At 38.5% G+C, this 19,978-nt stretch overlaps 1 protein-coding gene and 1 long non-coding RNA gene across 4 annotated transcripts in view; both read left to right on the top strand.

Annotated features, from left to right (window-relative positions):
• The window catches only part of MXD4 (MAX dimerization protein 4), a 52,964-nt gene that overhangs the window by 18,356 nt on the left and 14,630 nt on the right, over nucleotides 1-19,978 (top strand). For all 3 annotated transcript variants that reach the window (XM_050948083.1, XM_050948084.1, XM_050948085.1), the window contains exon 4: nucleotides 19,512-19,626. In XM_050948083.1, coding sequence (XP_050804040.1) covers nucleotides 19,512-19,626 — 115 coding nt within the window. The remainder of the gene's footprint in view (nucleotides 1-19,511; nucleotides 19,627-19,978) is intronic.
• LOC127048397 (uncharacterized) lies at nucleotides 75-8,229 on the top strand. The gene is made up of 2 exons (XR_007773643.1): nucleotides 75-1,941; nucleotides 5,051-8,229. It is a non-coding gene; the product is annotated as an uncharacterized LOC127048397 (long non-coding RNA).

Raw genomic sequence — 19,978 nt, forward strand, 5'->3', positions numbered from 1 at the left:
TGACTCGGCTTTGTGGATCATACTGTTGTTCCTGTGATTTTTCTGCGCGCCTGAAAGTTACGTGTTATAATGCCTAAGTCCTTTTCTGAATCCGGGCCCTAAAAATCTGGAGTCTAGTCTAGTCTTGTGCATCATCAACAGAACTGTTTATTAATAATCCCAGTCAGTTACAGCTTTGGAAACCTACAAAGAGCAATGGGTTTACCCAGGTTTTATGCGGGGCATAATGTGAAGACTACGAGGGTTCACAAGTGTAACAAAAGGATCTAATTTGGCCTTCAAATCCTTATTAGTGATAATGGCATGAGAAATCTAGAACCCAGGTTGAGTTTTCAGGGCTGACAATTTAGAAAAACTTTTTTTTTTTTAAATTGAGTACAGAATCCATGATGGACAATAAACATGGAATTCCACAATGCCTTTTCTTACAGTGTGTTTTCAGTGTGTATCCAAAGGGTTCAACTTAAGTTTCAACCTTCAATTTAATGTCTTTGCCATTCTGGATTGAACTAGGGCCTCAACATATTGCATGAGTAATAATCATTTTTGGAACAGTGAGACTTTATCTTCAAATTTTGGGGGGGTATAGAAAGGCGATGGAAGGATGGCCTTCTTCCCAAATTAAGCTCTCTACTTACTAAGCATGGTATAGTGTATATGTTCCTGTTACAGCTTGTGAAATATTACCCTTTTTCGTTCTCATTGGCTGGGACTTGTGCATAAAAATCTGTGTCTTAAATTTATTGCACAAAATTCTTTTGGGGTCAATTAATTTTTAATCTGTTTTTTTTTCCCCTGAAGCAGATACGGTGGTTTAGCTTGCTGCAGACTGGTTATCCAAATCTGCTCTCGGTTTCAGGGAATTCAATGAGAGTTATGCATGCCTATCGAAGAGCAGAACTGGGCCTGCTGTGTTGTGAAATATGCAGTTCAGGTTCCAGAAATAGTGCTAAATGTGAACATTTAACCTAGCAGATAATAAACAATGCTAGTGAAAAGCATAATGTTCTCTCTTCATAGCAGTTTAAATTGGGTCAGTCCTTTAAATGCTTTTGATCCAGGTAAAGCATCATTTTCTTGTTGCAAAACACTGACATTCACAAGAAGGGCAAGTTTTGGTGTATTTTTTTTTTTGGTTAGTTTGTTTGGGTTTTGTTTAGTTTTTTAATAGATTAAACTGAACTTTTTAGATATATATTTTTATAGGTGGAGACCAAGCTCTATTCGACAGTAATAGGAGGCTTTCAGGGAGTTCCTTGTTTTGTTTTGCTTTCAGTTTTAAATAGTTTTTTCCCTACATTTGCATACATATCACTGTCGCCCATAGCATGTCGCTCTGGAGACCAAACCATGACAACTATATCATACACAGGAGTGCAAAGTATTAATTTCAACATCTTTTTTTTAGGGCTGTCGATTAAACGCAGTTAACTCACGTGATTAACTAAAAAAAAATAATTGTGATTGATTAATCTCACTGTTGAACAACAGAATACCAATTGAAATTTATTAAATATTTTTGGATGTTTTTCTACATTTTCAAATATATTGATTTCTATTACAACACAGAATATGAAGTGTACAGTGCTCACTTTATATTATTTTTTATTACAAATATTTGCACTGTACAAATGATAAAAGAAATAGTATTTTTCAGTTCGCGTCATACAAGTACTGTAGTGCAATCTTTTTATCGTGAAAGTGTAACTTACAAATGTAGATTTTTTTTTTTTGTTGCATAACTGCACTCATTTACAAAACAGTGTAAAACTTTAGAGCCCACAAGTCCACTCAGTCCTACTACTTCTTGTTCAGCCAATCGCTAAGACAAATAAGTTTGTTTACATTTACAGGAGATACTGCTGCCTGCTTCTTATTTACAATTTCACCTGAAATTGAGAACAGGCATTCGCATGGCACTTTTGTAGCCGGCATTGCAAGGTATTTATGTGCCAGATATACTAAACATTCGTATGCCCCTTCATGCTTCAGCCACCATTCCAGAGGACATGCTTCCATGCTGATGATGCTTATTAAAAAAAATAACACATTTATTAAATTTGTGACTGAACTCCTTGGGGGAGAATTCTTTGTCTCCTGTTCTTTTATGCCTGCATTCTGCCATATATTTCATGTTATAGCAGTCTCAGATTATGACCCAGCACATGTTCGTTTTAAGACCACTTTCACAGAAGATTTGACAAAATGCAAAGAAGGTACCAATGTGAGGTTTCTAAAAATAGCTAGAGAATGCGACCCAAAGTTTAAGAATCTGAAGTACCAATAAGATTTTTTTTGGCTCCTGAGGACAGCGTTATATCGAGGTAGAGGTGTATTCCTAAATGTGAAGGTAACATAGTCTGTTATAGCTGCATTCAAAAAGCTGATCTAACCCTACTGGAAGTGCTTTGATGTTGGTCTCTTAAACTCTATGCTGCTTAGTGTAAGTCAAGCATGATTTTAATCCATTTCTGCTGGGAAATCTGAACTCAGTATGTTTTATTTGTTGGCTAGAAGCAGGCAGTGGTTTAGTTTATTCTTTGCATTTAGCACCGAAACCAGTATTCAGACTTAGGTGCTAATGTGTGGCACTTAAAACAGACTTTCAGGTGCTTGACTGTAGGGTTAGCTGCCTCACTGTGAGTGCTCAGGTTTAAAATATGGACTCATAACTAGTTCTGTCCTGCTATCACCAGACGTTCCACAGGAACTGCCTTTATATCAAGACCCCACACACTGTATGGCAAAGTAAATATAAATTCTGTCGCAAGGCCCTTTGTAATCTACATAAGAATAGCCCTACTGTGTCAGACCAAAGGTCCATCTAGCCCAGTATCCTGTCTTTCGACAGTGACCAGTGCCAGGTGCCCCAGAGGGAATGAACAGAACAGGCAATCATCAAGTGATCCATCCCCTGTCGCTCATTCCCAGCTTCTGGCAAACAGAGGCTAGGGACACCATCCTTGCCCATCCAGGCTAATAACCATTGATGGACCTACCCTCCAGGAATTTATCTAGTTCTTTTTTGAACCCTGTTATGGCCTTCACAACATCCTCTGGCAAGGAGTTCCACAGGTTGACTGTGTGTTGTGTGAAGAAATACTTCCTTTTATTTGTTTTATACCTGCTGCCTATTAATTTCATTTGGCGGCCCCTAGTTCTTGTATTATGAGAAGTAGTAAACAACGCTTATCTACTTTCTCTACACCAGTCATGATTTTATAGACCTTAATCATATCTCCCCCTAGCCATCTCTTTTCCGAGCTGAAAAGGTCCAGTCTTATTAATCTCTCCTCATCTATCTCTGTCTTATTATCTATCCCTTTCTTAATTATTCCCAGTATTCTTTTCACTTTTTTGACTGCCGCTGCTTATTGAGTGGATCTTTTCATAGAACTATCCACAATGACTCCAAGATCTCTTTCTTGAGTGGTAACAGCTAATTTAGACCCCATCATTTTATGTATAGTTGGGATTATGTTTTCCAATGTGCATTAATCAACATTAAATATCATCTGCCATTTTGTTGGCCAGTCACCCAGTTTTGAGAGATTCTTTTGTAGCAATTTGCAGTTTGCCTGGGTCTTAACTATCTTTAGTAATTTTGTATCATCTGAAAATTTTGCCACCTCCCTGCTTACCCCTTTTTCCAGATCATTTATGACTATGTTGAATAGGACTAGTCCCAGAACAGACCCCTGGGGGACACCACTATTTACCGCTGTCCATTCTGAAAACTGACCATTTATACCTATCCTTTGTTTCCTATCTTTTAACCAGTTACCAATTCATGAGAGCACCTTCCCTCTTATCCTGTGGCAGCTTTCTTTGTGTAAGAGCCTTTGCTGAGGGACCTTGTCAAAGGCTTTCTGAAAATCTAAGTACACTATATACACTGGACCCCCTTGGTCCACATGCTTGTTGACCCTCTCAAAGAATTCTAGCAGATTGGTGAGGCATGATTTCCCTTTACTAAAACCATGTTGACTCTTCCTCGACAAATTATGTTGATCTGTATGTCTGAGAATACTGTTCTTTATTATACTTTCAACTACTTTATCCGGTACTGAAGTCAGGCTTATAGGCTGGGATCACTTTGGAACCCTTTTTAAAAATTGGCATCATATTAGCTATCCTCCAGTCATCTGGTACAGAAGATGATTTAAATGATAGGTTACAGACTACAGTTAGTAGTTCTGCAATTTCACATTTGAGTTTCTTCAGAACTCCTGAGTGAATACCATCTGGTCCTGGTGACTTATTGCTGTTTAATTTATCAGTTTGTTTCAAAACTTCTTCTAATGATACCTCAATCTGGGAGAGTTCCTCAGTTCTGTCACCTAAAAAGAATGGCTCAGGTTTGGGAATCTCCCTCACATCCTCAGCCATGAAGACCGATGCAAATAATTCATTTAGTTTCTCCACAATGACTTTATTGTCCTTGAGTGCTTCTTTAGCATCTCGATCGAACTGGTTGTTTAGCAGGCTTCCTGCTTCTGATGTACTTAAAAAAATTTTGCTATTACTTTTTGAGTCTCTGGCTAACTGTTCCTCAAATTCTTTTTTTGGCCTTCCTAATTATATTTTTACACTTCATTTGCCAATATTTATGCTCCTTTCTATTTTTCTCATGAGGATTTAACTTCTACTTTTTAAGGGAGGCCTTTTTGCCTCTCACTGCTTCTTTTACTTTGTTGTTTAGCCATGGGGGCTCTTTTTTGGTTCTCTTACTATGTTTTCTAATTTGGGATATACATTTAAATCGAGCCTCTATTATGGTGTTTTTAAAAAGTTTCCATGCAGCTTGCAGAGATTTCACTTTTGGCACTGTACCCTTTAATTTCTGTTTAACTAACCTCCTCACTTTTGTGTAGTTCCCCTTTCTGAAATGAAATGCTATAGTGTTGGGCTGCTGTGGTGTTTTTCCTGCCACAGAGATATTAAATTTAATTATATTATTCACTATTACCAAGTGGTCCAGCTATATTCACCTCTTGGACCAGATCCTGTGCTCTACTTAGGACTAAATCAAGGATTGTCTCTCCTCTAGTGGGTTCCAGAACCAGCTGCTCCAAGAAGCAGTCATTTAAGGTGTCAAGAAACTTTATCTCTGCATCCCATCCTGAGGTGATGTACCCAGTCATAGGAGGATAATTGAACTCTCCCATTATTATTTTGAGTTTTTATTTATATATTATTGAGTTTTTTATTTTAATAGCCTCTCTAATCTCCCTGAGCATTTCACAGTCACTATCACCATCGTGGTCAGTAATATATCCCTACCGCTATATTCTTATTATTAGAGCATGGAATTACTATCCATAGAGATTTTATGGTACAGTTTGATTCATTTACGATTTTTACTTCATTTGATTCTATGCTTTCTTTCACATATAATGCCACTCCCCCACCAGCACGACCTGTTCTGTCCTTCTGATATATTTTGTACCCTGGTATTACTTTGTCCCAGTGATTATCCTCGTACCCCCAAGTTTTTGTGATGCCTATTATATCAATATCTTTATTTAATACGAGGCACTCTAGTTCACCCATTTTATTATTTAGACTTCTAGCATTGGTATATAAGCACTTTAAAAACTTGTCTCCTTTTAGCTGTCTGCCATTACACGATGTAATTGAATGAAACTTTTTTTTTTATTTGACTGTTTCTGATCAGACCCTGCCTGTATTTTATCATTTTCCATCCTCTCGTCCTCACTAGGAAGGACATAGAGATTCTCTATTAATAGATCCTCCCATAAGGGATGTCCGAACCACTTGCTCCTCCGCATCTGTCAGCTTTCCTCTAGCCCTTAGTTTAAAAACTGTTCTACGACCTTTTTAATGTCTTAGAACAGTGCTCCAGGTTGGGAGACAAGGAATTCTACAGCAGTTTGGGGGAAGTATTAAACAAATGAAAGTTTAGGTTTTATTTCATTAAATTTGAAAATGAATAATAGAATCAGTAGCGTCCTTTGTGCTTATATATATTGCTATTATGGTCACTTTATTTTACTCTTGCCCCCCCTAAATTTTCAGTTTACTTTGTGCTCTGCTAACACCTAATTATGTTGCAGAAGCTAAAGGTTTTGATGAGTGGGTTTAGGCGGTGTAGGAGAGGTTTAGACATGGATATGTTCACATCACTGAGGAGGGTTTTTAGTTTCTATGTTCCTCCTATGGGCATTACTCAGTCATTGCTTGGCAGAGAGATCCACTAAATGTTGTTCATTCCAGGGGAGCATCACAACTGCCCTATTCTGCCACCAGCATTATAAATATTCAAGACTTCCATAGAGCTAAACACAGGCAGAAAGCTAGAGCTGCTTTAGGATTTACTCTGCTTGTATACACTCAGGTTCCCGCCATTTAGGGTGACCAGATAGAAAGTGTGAAAAATTGGGACAGAAGGTGGGGGGTAATAGGCGCATATATAAGAAAAAGCCCCCAATATCGGAACTGCCCGTATAATATCAGCACATCTGGACCCCATGTGCTCAAACCCGGCAATGGCTAAAACATTAGGTACTGAGAAGGGATTATCACGAATAGGATTTGAATAAAACTTCTGTTTTTTGACATTTAAAAACTCTTCCCTCAAATATGATTTGTTTCTATTAACTAAAATGTTAGTTATATAAAGTAAGTCGAGGCCTAATCTGCATGGGTGAGTACCTAGAAGCAGGCACCTGATTAAACGTTGCCTCATTTTCAGAGATGTTGGGCACACACACAACTCCCACAAAAGCCAATGAGAGTTGAAGGCACTTGTTACCTCAGAAAATCAGCTGTTCAGTTAGGTGCCTAACTATAGAATTAAATGCCTACCTGTGGGTACCCAACTTTGAAAACAAGACTCTGAGCTACAACAGCAGCGAAAGCTGTATCCTGCCCTCGATCCCTGGTGGAATTCCTGTTTGTCTGCGACATTTGCCTGGTATATGGATGGCTCTTAGAAGTAAATACGTGGCACCTAAATATTTAACTTGCAATAATAAGGATATTCTTGCCATGATAACAGTAAAATCACAGATGCATCTATCTTATCTACTTATCTGTCTATTCTCTAGTTAATTGTGGGTGGGAGATGGGATTTAACATGGATATATATTGCCTTCACCCACTGATCACTGTTTCTTCTGGGTGATTAGCAAAGCAGGATGTGTACCTCCCAACAGCTTTGTGTTTTGTCATAAAGCAAAAAGGATATTGTTTTCAGCATTTATGGATACTGTCCTTAATTAATCTCGGTATCTAACTTGGCCTCCCTTGCCATCAGCTCAATACCAGCCACTAAGGGAAACTGAGTGTTACAAAAATGTCTTCTCTTTTTAGTTTTTTTTTTTAAAGTCCTATATCATTCATAGCCTAAAATGCCTGCTGAGAGCCCTGTACTGTGGATTGTCGATGTAGTCTGTGTTGCAGCTCAGATTGGCTAGCATTACACTTTTTTTCTAGATCCCTTCCTCTTGGCCACTGTCCAGAGACACAATGTCCTTGTTTAGTATTTTGATGTGGGGAAACACTGATAATTAGAGCAGGTTTCAAGCCATAGCTGATTTGTAAGCAGCGACTTGCTCCAGGATGTGTGTTGTCAGTCGATAAATACACTGCTTGTGTGTGCTGAGCCACAGTGTGTCTTGTGCCTGATTATGCACTGTGTGCGTACATGTTGATTGAACCCACACCCTAGGGGTAGTATTGTTTAAAATATTAAAGTTAATTTCTAGAAGAATGGAGATGTCATTCTGTTCTCCCTTATGCTGGTATAAAACCAGTTTAACCACACACTGACTTTAGTGGTGTTCCTCCTTATTTACAATGGTATAATTTAGGGCAGAATCAGGCCCTGGAGTTTTAAGACACGTCCAGGATGTGTGTATATATAAAGTAATGGAATTAAACCTATAATGTACCAGCATCTGAACAAATAGGTCCTGCAATGGAAATCTCATTGCCCTCAAGGGTTTGTTGGACTGGGCCTCAATTTCCTTAGGCACCAGACTGACTTATGAAGATTGGAGATTTTCTATTTTGCAAATTTAACAAATAAACAAATAAAACCAAAATTAAAACAGATGCATTTGTGGAGCTGTGTTACATGGGGAAAAAAGTTCCAGCATGTTAGTGTGCAAAATGAGTGAATGAAAGGGTATGATGTGGCAGTGAGCCTTTAAAAAAAAAAAAAAACAGCTTTGAAGAAATGAACCTATTAACAGTCTTATTTTTGTAAATGCTGTTCCCAGCTGTATATGCTTATGTATGTATATTTGTGTGTGTATTTTCAAGAGTCTGCATAGTTCTCTAAGAGGCGCTGCTGTTTATCTCCCTGCATTACATAGGTGCCACGGGATGTAGGCTGCCGTTGGATTTTTTTAGTGTACTGAAGAGGAAATAATCTCAACAAATCCTGTATAAATGCACCTTTTTCATTCGGCTGTATTTTTTCATTGTACTAGATGTCGCTGGAGTTATTGCTCAAAATTCCTTATATGTAAGAGGTACCTGCGAGAGTTGACCTCTTTCCTATTTCTGTTCACCATTTCAGTAGAGCCACTCATAGCCATATCAAACAGTATGGGGGCGGAGGAGGAGTAAAAGAGATAAAAATAGGGAATATCTTAAACAGAATTTCCTTTTATGCAGGTGATAAATTTAATATAGCATCTCAAACGTTGAAAATTAATGTCAGTTATTCACAACAATAAAAGAATGGTGGTTTGTTTCCAGCAGTAAGATAAATGGATACACAACAAAAGATCTAGGCCCACTTCACACTCTTCTGCAAAAACAAAAACAAAAAACTCACAAAGGGTGAAAACTTACTGAAAAAATCCACAATTTCTCTGTTGCCCCATCTCCACTACATAATTCTTTTGTTAGGGCAGGGATGTAAGCCTTGCTCAAGGGATAGGATCTAAGGTTTGTACAACCAGCAGCAGAACCAGCGTTGTCAGACCTAACACAACCAGGCGTGTGCAGTTAACTATATGAAAACAGATTTATATAGACAAAACTAAGTTGATTCTTAGTTGCTACTCAGAAGGGTAAAACCACAAATGGAATGAGCATTGCACTATAGTTCAAATTGGAGCCTAAAATTCAGTGTATAATCAAGATGGCACTGCGTACTAGTGTCAGTAGGGTAAAGGTGCAGCGCTGAGATGGGAGGACAAAGATAGTTTCAAGCCACTTTTATGCCTTCCGTACTCTAGGTTGCTCTGAAGGTCACTGCAGCGCTCGGAGCCTGCTTTAATTTACCACAGTCTTAGCAACTGCCTCTAACTTATGGCAGTACTCTAGTCATTCCTGCTTGTTCCTGACATGCCTCTATACCCCTAGTTTTCACCTACCATCCCCCTTTGGGACCCATACAGAGTGTCATCAAATAACTACAACCCACATAATCAGTGGGGACCCCATCCTGAAAGAAGTCTTTCCTGCATCCCCTCTTTTGGCTTCAAACACCCCTCCCCCCCCCCCCCCCCCAGCCTCTCCAAGCTCATCATCAGAAGCAAGTTCGCTGCAGGTCAAGACATATCAACTCAAAGCAGCACCAGACCCTACTCAAAATAGATGCAAAACCTGCAGACATATCTCCACTGCTACAATGATCAACACCTCCCACAACACACCTTTCAAGATTCATGGGTCCTACACATGCTTATCACAACATGTGGTGTACCTCATCCAATGCACTAAATTCCCCAACACCAATTATGTGGGTGAAACCAATCACTGTTCTCTCAAATGAACTAAACAGGAAAATGATAAAAGGTAAAAATACCACATCACGTGTGGGGTGAACACTTTTCATAAAACCCTCATTCTATATCTGACCTCTCAGTCCTCATCCTTAAGGGAAACCTGCACAACACTTTCAAAATATGAGCATTTGAGCTAGACCCTAAAAATTATGGTCTTAATAAAAACACTGGATTTATGGCTTATTACAACAGTCTGTAAATGCACTAACCCCTTTTTTGGTCCTATGACTACAGGGGTTTTAATGAGCCACTTCACTTTGAATGGTCCCTTAGCACATATTCTAACTACTTATACTAAACAATCTGTTCATTCTTGTATTTAGCTGTGATACTCTTGACTACATTTCCCAGACCTGAGGAAGAGCTCTGTGTAGCTCCAAAGGTTGTGTCTCTCACCAACAGAAGTTGGTCCAATAAAAGATAGTACTTCACCCAGCTTGTCTCTCTAATATGCTTCTATTCTGGCCTATGCAGCCCTGTGTTGTCCCTGTGCTAGGGAATTCCCTGGGGCTGCTCTGCCCCTTTTACCGTATTGCTCCAATTCTTTTTCTCCTGGTTTGCTGCTGTGTCAGCACTTCACTGTTCTTTACGAAACATGGTGGAGTGACTATCCTTTTTTGTCTCTAAAGGGCCGCCATCAGTGGTACTCATCTGTGAACTGATTGTGAGAAAAATGCTGTAGAGACTTTCTGCCAGGCACTCTGTCTCTAATGAGTCAAGTGCATCCCTTGCACAATGGAGCCTGTGTTCACCTGTCCCCAACTTGCTCCAAGCCCAGCGTGCTGGATGCTGGTGCCAACTTGCAGAGCTGGCCAAGAATTTATACATTTGTGGTACTACAGATATTTCCCCTTATTTATGTTTGCTAAAAGATGTAGAAATAGTTTCTGATGTCACACAAATATTCTTCTATAGCCTGGACAAGACTCAAACTTCAGAAGGAAAAAGGCCCAAGTCAAAGTTTTGAACCTGGGCCCAGGATAGGTACTATTTAATATAGTCCCATTTTGTGAGAACTGAAGTATGCACTGAATATGATGGAATGTAAATTTGTATACAGTGATCTAAACCAGATGTCACCATTCTTTAAAAGGATAAATACACAGGAGACTGAACGTAACTGGTAGCCAGTCTTTTCTTTGTCGTCTGCAAGAGGTTTTTGTAGTACAGGTATAGGTTCCCAAGTCATCAATCTTCTTGTTCTACTTCATAGCTGGTATGCAAACTTTGACAATAATGTAACTTAATTAGGCAGTTGGAGAATGAGATTACATTACAACCAACCAATCAACTGGGTGGTATATATGGTTGTTCTTGTTTATTCAGGGTCATTTTTCAGGGCTTGAAAAAAATACTAGTTGCCTACTTTTTAGTAAACTAAACCTATTAAAGCTAATAATGACATGGTTTCACCAGTGTGGTCCCTGGTAAGAATTCAGAGAATGGATAAGGTTCTACACTATCCCTTCCTACGGTTTCCATTTTTGAGTCATCCTCCTACATGGTTAGCTCCAGTGACCCATCTCTACTTTTGCTCAAAGCTTTCTTGAGCAAAAGCACCGTGAAACTCACATAACTAATGCCAGTAGTGTGCAGCGGTAAACATTGGAGCAGTCTGAAAACTCAGCAATTCCATACTGTTTCTGTTCATACTAGAATGTTATCTTCGCAATCACAAGGAATAGAGAACTAAGGAAACTACATCCCAAAACTTAAAATTCTGCAGCAATTGATGGCTTAGATCCCCCCCCCCTCCTCTCCAATGAAACACACACACTCACCAGGAAAAGCCTTCTGCTCACCAGATGAACAAGTGGATATTTCAAGCTTTAGTCATTTTATTAAACAGAAGAGTACCTTACTACAAAAGCTGTTGTAAAAGCTTTGTTTCTTTCATAAAATAATATTGTCTTGGCATAGTCTGTTTAGACTTTCATCCTTCTAAAGGTAGATGAATTGATTACCAGTCAGTTAATGATATATTGGTCTTTGGATGAGATTGTGTTTTTAAAAACACAATCAAAAAACTGGTCTATGCTCTTTGTGGTCCATTGCCTTTTTTAACAAGTAGAAGTCTGCCTTGGTGTCAGTGGCCAAAATTTTTTCTTTTCCCTTTCTCCATCCCATTACTGACCATGGTTTGTTGGTGCCCCCAAATCCCAGAGAGAGTTCTGGGTCAGTGATGCAGTTTTATCAGCACTTTTTATTTTACATGAGTCTATGGCTGCAGAATTTGCCACTGAATCCACCCCTTGCTGCAGAATTGTGCTGTAAGCTAAAAGCTTTTGTTTTTAAGAAAAAACAAATTTCTAGTTGTCCGGGTGTGAAGAAAAGCTTGAAAATGTGAACCAAGCATGAATTGATGCAGGGTTGTGTTCCTGAGTCTGCAGACAGCCTGAAACATTAGCTCTATAGATGTGAACAGCACCACTCATTTCAGTGGGGTGTATACACTGAAGCTAAAAGATACACCTCTACTCCGATATAACGCTGTCCTCAGGAGCCAAAAAAATCTTACTGTGTTATATCGAACTTGCTTTGATCCGCCGGCGTGCGCAGCCCCTGGAACGCTGCTTTACCGCGTTATATCCGAATTCATGTTATATTGGGTCGCATTATATCGGGGTAGAGATGTAATTTTAATGTCAATATTGTTAAATCTTTCATTGTTGATCGTTTTAGAAGATTTATCCAGCCAATGTGCTTATGCCTCGAACCCAAGCCACCTCCTATACCTTTCCAAATACAAAAGCCCCAACTCATCCTTCTCCAGCTGCAAAAACCTTCTGCTTCTTTCCAGATAACTTCAGTCATGTAGAAGCATGGACAGTGTAGAGATCTGCCGTAGAACACTGAAAATGTAGGGAGAGAATGAAATTAATACTACTATTAAAGTAAATAACACAGGGGCCACTGCACAGATTGTATGACTGACTTTCAGAGCTAATTCACTACAGTCCACCTTTTTAAATTAAATTAAGCAGCTACAGTTTTTCCTGTGTGCTGTGCCAGAGTAACACACACTCCACAGACCTTGCTGCAGAAGGTCTTGAGTGTGTATTTAAGGCCTGATCCAAAGCCCTTTGAAGTCAGTGGAAAGACCCCTTCGATTTCCAGAGACTTTGACTTATACTCCATGCACACAGAACAACTTGCAGAACTGAGGCCTTAGTAAGCAAAAAATGGCACCTCTACCATAAAATGTGCTATATCTATCTTTTTGTTGTTGTTGCTTGCACAATAGAAGCACGGAGGTCTCTTATAGATAGAGAACACGACTGAATGTTCAGTTTTTCGCTCTAAGGCACTAGACTGTAAGCAACTCTTTCACACATCCCATAGCGATCAGAATGTTTAAGTGCAGCACACTGGGTCCCTTGCCATGGTACAGTGCCTTAGTACTAAGAGTTTTTCTTCTCTCTTCATTAAAGCAAAATTGCTATATAGCTGAAGCATATTGTGAAATGTGAGTTAGACTTGGGATTCACTGTAAAATATTTTTGTTTGTTGGAAATATTTATTGGGAGGGCAAAAAATAAAAATAAGGACTCTTTCTGACTGGGACCTGGACTCTTTATGGCTGGATAAATATGGAAAAAGTAGAATGTCATGCTTTGAAATGCACATTTTGTACAGCCTTACATTGTAATTAATCTACTTTTAAATTGTGTCTAGGCCACAACTGAGTTGATTTCTCTAGAAACATTTCTTATTAGCATTGATTGATGCTTTCCCTTTACTTACAGACTATTTTAAACAAAGATAATTTTATATTTTCATAGGCACAAAATAACTTTAATTAGCCTTTAAAAATATAATTAGAGCCATAAATAGGATATATTTGAAACCTCTCCTTTAAGGAAAAGTATTATAGAATTTAATAGGGATTAAGGACCTCATTCATCAATGCCCTTGAGCACGTCTATCTTTAGGCAGCTAGTAAAACACACACACGCACAAAGAGTAAAGCAATTTACAGCAAAACCCTTACCACAATACATACAGTATGACCAGCTGTAAAATATTAGTTGCTATACAGAACGATAACTGTATTAATTAAAAAGATGTTAACTGCAGGAGCAGGCACAGTGGTTCAATGAAGAAAAGGCCTGATCCTGCAACACGTAAAACTCCTACTGGCTTAACTCTTTAGGATTGGCCCATAAGTCATTCCAGGGTAAACATTCCATGAATGATTGTTAAAGGCCTGTATTTTTTTTTTAAAATATATGAAGTTACATTTAACAAGGAATGAACATAATACATATTTTCGATGTGACCAAGTTCACATTGTTGTAACACAGTCCCTCTTAGTGAATCTCATTTCATTATATAGGATTGCGGTAGGGTTTAAGTGTGGAAAAAACAGGTTAATATCTAAGAGGAGGGACTGGAATTAGCTTGACAAATACAGTACTAGTATCCAGAATTCAGTAGTTGTATAATATTGTTTCCCAGAGCTACATTTTGAGTTCTTTGTTTATCCACATTGTCTGCAATAACTCCATCCCCTTTAAAGCAAACTTTTCGGTACCAAAACATATGGGTGCTTTGCAGGCAAACAAGGGCAGAATTTGCTCCTTCGGGTACATTCTAAGGCTCTGTCTGGACTAGAAAATTGAACCAGTTGGTTAGGAGTAGCTTAAGCACAAAAGGTTCATTGTGTCCCATCTTTAATTTAAAACCCATTGCAAATATGTGTCTCTTGCCCTCATTAGTGCTCTTCTAAACCATTTTGTTTGCAATGCACTCTGAATCCTCCTCTGTCCCGCAGGTATCTCGCAGTTCCCAGATCTCCCAGAAGCAGTAGATTTTGGGACATTTCAAAAAGCCCATGTTGGGACAGTGGAGGATGAATTGAACCATTTCAGCTAGTCCACATCCACACTGGCACTAAAATGGATCAGACTGAAACAGTTGGAACTACAGTAGTTCTTAAACCTGAAGAGTTTTACCAGCATTCCAGTGGTAAAACAAGTTCTTGGAATCACAGATTTCTCTAATATACACAAGACTTTTCTGCTTAGTCTAATATCCTACTGCTTGATGTGCTAAAAAGACAAGGTTTTTAGATTTTGGGCCCATGTACACTGAGAAAATGTACTAAACACTTACAAAACTTTGTTCAGTTAAACCAATTTTAAAATTGGTTAGAGCCCAGGTGTAGACCCAGGCTGAAGGGTCTGACCCATTTTGACAGAACAGTTTCAAGAGTTGAAGTGATCTTGAAAGAAGTTTAGTAAAAACAGCTCAGGCCACCACAAACTACTTAAAACTAGGTGTACACTTGCTGTAACCTGATTTTGAAGTTGATTTAGCTGAGCCAGTTTTTTAAAAGATTGGAAAATTTTCCCAATGATGCTGTCACTCAGTACATATAAATAACCAAATTGCTGGCTGAATAGTGTTTTGAGTTCTTTGTGTTGTTTTTTTTAATGAAACCTGGGATTTAATTTAATAATTGTTTTTTTTAGTTCTGACACTTGGTAAGAACAATCTGTTTCATTGCAATTATCTAAATCCGATGTTTGCATGAACCTTGTTCACATGACAATAGGTAGTATATTTGTCCTTCATCATATGCACACACAGTGTGCACTCAAATTTGTATGTGAAACTTTTATGGCTGAACTACATGAAAAGCCATCCTTAATATGGATTTACACAATTCTTCAACTGATGATCCTTGATCAGTAGATTGGAAAGGTAGAGCTGTCCATAACATGGATATTGAAAAGCCACATACACTTGGCCTTTTCTGACTTGGAGTCACTCTCACAGGGAGTGGGAGACAGGTCAGTCCTTGCTTACAGACAGCCCCCCATCCTGAGGCAAATTCTCACCAGCAACCACATAACAAAAACACTAACCCAGGAACCTATCCTTCCAACGAAGCCCGGTGCCAACTCTGTCCACCTATCTATTCAGGGGACACCATCATAGGACCTAATCACATCAGCCATGCTATCAGAGGCTCGTTCACCTGCACATCTACCTATGTGATATATGCCATCATATGCCAGCAATGCCCCTCTGCCATGTACATTGGCCAAATCAGACAGTCTCTACGTAAAAGAATAAATGGACACAAATCAGACGTCAAGAATTATAACATTCAAAAACCAGTTGGAGAACACTTCAATCTCCCTGGTCACTCGATTACAGACCTAAAAGTCACAGTGGGGGGGAGGGATAGCTCAATGGTTTGAGCATTGGCCTGCTAAACCCAGCGTTGTGAGTTCAATCCTTGAGGGGGTCACAGGGATCTGGGGCAAAAATTGGTCCTGCTAGAGAAGGGAGGGAGCTGGACTTGATGACCTTTCAAGGTCCCTTCCAGTTCTAGGAGATTGGTTTATCTCCAATTATTATAATATTACAAAAAAAAATACTTCAAAAACAGACTCCAACAAGAGACTGCTGAATTAGAATTAATTTGCAAAATGGACACCATTCAATTAGGCTTAAATAAAGACTGGGAGTGGATGGGTCATTACACAAAGTAAAACAAATTCCCCACACTGTTCCTCACAACTTCTTGTCAACTGCTGCAAATGAACCATTTTGATTACCACTACAAACAGTTTTTTTTTCCCTGCTGATAATAGCTCACCTTAACTGTAAAAGCAGCAAAGAATCCTGTGGCACCTTATAGACTAACAGACGTTTTGGAGCATGAGCTTTCGTGGGTGAAGCTCATGCTCCAAAACGTCTGTTAGTCTATAAGGTGCCACAGGATTCTTTGCTGCTTTTACAGATCCAGACTAACATGGCTACCCCCTGATACTTGTCACCTTAACTGATCGCTCTCGTTAGAGTGTGTATGGTAACACCCACTGTTTCATGTTTGTGTGTGTGTGTGTGTATATATCTTCCTACTGTATTTTCCACTGCATGCTGCCGATTAAGTGGGCTGTAGCTAGGGTGACCAGACAGCAAGTATGAAAAATCGGGACAGGGGATATGGGGTTAATAGGAACCTATATAAGAAAAAGACCCAATAATTGGGACTGTCCCTATAAAATTGGGACATCTGGTCACCCTAGCTGTAGCCCACAAAAGAGTATGCTCAAATACATTTGTTAGTCTCTAAGGAGCCACAAGTACTCCTATATTTATCACTGTTAAGGTCATTTGTCTTTTTGTATTTTTCTCACTGTGGATCAGTGAAAATAGTCTAGTTAGTTTCTGTCAGTTTCTCTTTCTGGTTACTATGCACAAATGCTGCAATCTCTGAGTTGCACATGATACAGAGGAATAAATACTTTACAAACAAATAAATAGATAAAACTATTTCCACTGGAATTTGCGTGTGTTTAATTTCTATTTGTTTTAAAGTTCTCCAGGCTGAAGAGTTGTAAAACCTTATTTGTCACTAAAGTCAGCTGACATGTTTCTGAGCACTAAGAGAGCAAGTAAGCTTAGTAAGAAGGTTGCATTTTTTAATGAGTTTTTCTGGATTAACAATACAAATCCCATTTATTAACGGTCCTGTATATTTCTACATAATTTAGCTGTTCTTAATCTATTGATTGCTATAGTACAGTTTATTTAACTTTTTAATGCACCACTTCGTGTTCTATTCTTATCCGCTTCATTGCTGCTTCTTCCCTTAATCTCCATTCTCCTGATGTATGTGCAAAAATCCTGCTGCTGCATCTAAAGTCTACCACTTGTACACACAAATGATTGTGTGCAAATTTAGAAAATTTCCCTTTTGAAAACGTTTCCCGTAGTTTCATCCAAGAAGCAAACTGTTAATTCAAAAAACAAAACAAAACCCCCAGACACCTTTTAGAGGTTACAGATGTATAGATAATAAATCTCCCAGGTTGAAAGTTTCTGCATTTGTAGATTCTAATAATGTTATTTAACCTTTCAGATCTGGTTAAAGATCAGAATCCGGGCCCTGACTCTGCAAGCTGCTTAAGTATTCCTGTGCAATGGGCTGCTCATGTTTAGTTAGGCATGTGCTTGAGCAGGTTGTTGAACATGGCCCTGTTCATGGGATCTTTTCCCATTTTTAAAGTTTAGATTACGAATGCAAAGCCTTGTATTTAAACACAAGACCCCATGCACAGACGCGAAGTCTTGTGGTGATCTTTCTCCAAAAACGTCACATTTTTCAACAGTGTTCTCCTTTCCTGATTGGCTGAAGGAGGAAAAATCATCTCATATTAGCACTTCTTACAATTATGCCATTTAAATCACACTTACTGTATTAATTATTGATATGTTACGTTACTTTTTATTGATTGCATAGAGATTAACTAATGAGTGTGATATATGTAGTCAGACATGCAGTACTATAGAAATCATGTTTTGCAATTTATCTGTATTTTAATAATTGATCTGTCATAAAAAGTTAAAAAAATTGTCTACGTTTGTCTTCTGTCTTCTGCAAATTACATGACCTTTTATGCATTAATAAATTGTCTTAGACTCTGTTAAATGTTGATGTTGAACAGTTGTTCTAAATAGTAATAAGAAAAGCAAAGTGTCAGCAATTTTTGTTCAGAAGTCAATAATTACCATGCTAAAATTGTTTGATGTACTGCAGCATGTAGCAAAATTGAAATGAAAAGTTTGCAGAAAATGATTATTTATGGCATATTTGTAATTTTCTTTATTAATTATTATTACTGCGTCTGGAGGTCTTATGCAGGTTTAGGATCATCAGTCTATTAAGACTAATCTTTTCTGATGTTAAAAAGGCCCATTCATGCTAATGCATATGAAGAATGCTGATTTTAATTGCTCACTGAGATAAGGCTGACAGAAAAGGGCACAAGATTACAAACTTTGCTTAAGTAATCACTTAGAGATCCACTTCATTGGAAAGACACAGAGGAACTTCATATTGCTTCTTGTTCAGTTGTATGTACAAAAAAGCAGGAAGTATTTATTTTTTTAAATGCAAAAATATACTCTTGGAATGTTTTGTTTTATCACTTGCTTTGTTTTAGGGTTCTAAGGTAAAAATATTTCACAAACTATTTTGTGTGTCTGCTGCCAGCCAGTTGGTGAAAGAAAACACAGAATGCTATAAACACACACACACACAGAATACCAGCTTATAGATGTTTATCTTTCTTTTTACTGCTGGACTAGGTGTTTAATGTAGGAGGCAAATTGTAGTAGCTAGAAGTGCTACTTACGAAGGAATAGTGTAGTAAACATGACAGAATATGCCGTAGTTGTTATAATTTTCCCCTTTTGTTTTTACTGCAAACACCATGTTTGATGTATGATGGAACATATATATATTTTTGGAGGGGTATATTTTCCCAGTAGATAGGGCACAGGAATGGGAGTCAGGAGACATAGTGCTCAATCCAATTCCCATTTAAGTCAATTGAAAAACTCACTCTGACATGAATAGCAGTTGGATTGAGCCTGTTTTCTCTTCCTGGCTCTGCCACTGATTCACTTTGTGGCCTTGGCGAAGTTAATCCACATCTCTGTTTTTGTTTCCCCCGTTCTAAAATGGGGATAATGATTCATACTCAAGCTTGCAAACTGCTTTGAGATCTAGATCTGAAAAGCACTACAGAAGTGCCAGCTATCATTATTTCAAGTGACCTGAAGTTTTAGGGCCTGAAGCTTTAACAAAGGGAGAGGAAAGGAAGCCATTGCTGTTGAATCAACTTCTATACAGAAATCCAGCCAAGCAGATGGTGTTTGTATACAGGATATGCTATCACAGAGTAACTTTTCTACAACATTCTTCATTTTTAATAATTTCAGACGGGCTAAACTCCGGCTATATTTGGAGCAGCTAAAACAGCTTGTGCCTCTTGGGCCAGATAGCACCAGACACACCACTCTAAGTCTGTTGAAAAGAGCCAAGATGCATATCAAGGTAAAAACAAAAATATCGATCCATACTTTGTTTTATCTAAAATAGAGCCTTCAGGAATATGTATTGGTTGAAAAGGAACTTCTTTTTAAAAAAAAAAACCCAGTGAATCCACATGTAGTATTTCTGATCTTCCCTATGGCCAGGTCTTTATTAAACACTGTGGTCCGATGTTTGGCTGCATGTGTTCTTTCAGCATGGTGCCCCAGCTCTGCACAGATAGCGGAGATAGCAGACTTTGACTGAACTGCCCAATAACCACAGTTTGTAGCGAAGGAACTTGGTCAGGTTTATTGTTGATGAAGCACGGTATTGGTGTCTTATACTTGCACTGAGTGTACTTGTAGCATGTATG

The sequence above is a fragment of the Gopherus flavomarginatus genome, chromosome 3 (genome assembly GCF_025201925.1).
Source record: "Gopherus flavomarginatus isolate rGopFla2 chromosome 3, rGopFla2.mat.asm, whole genome shotgun sequence".
Lineage (NCBI taxonomy): Eukaryota > Metazoa > Chordata > Testudines > Testudinidae > Gopherus > Gopherus flavomarginatus.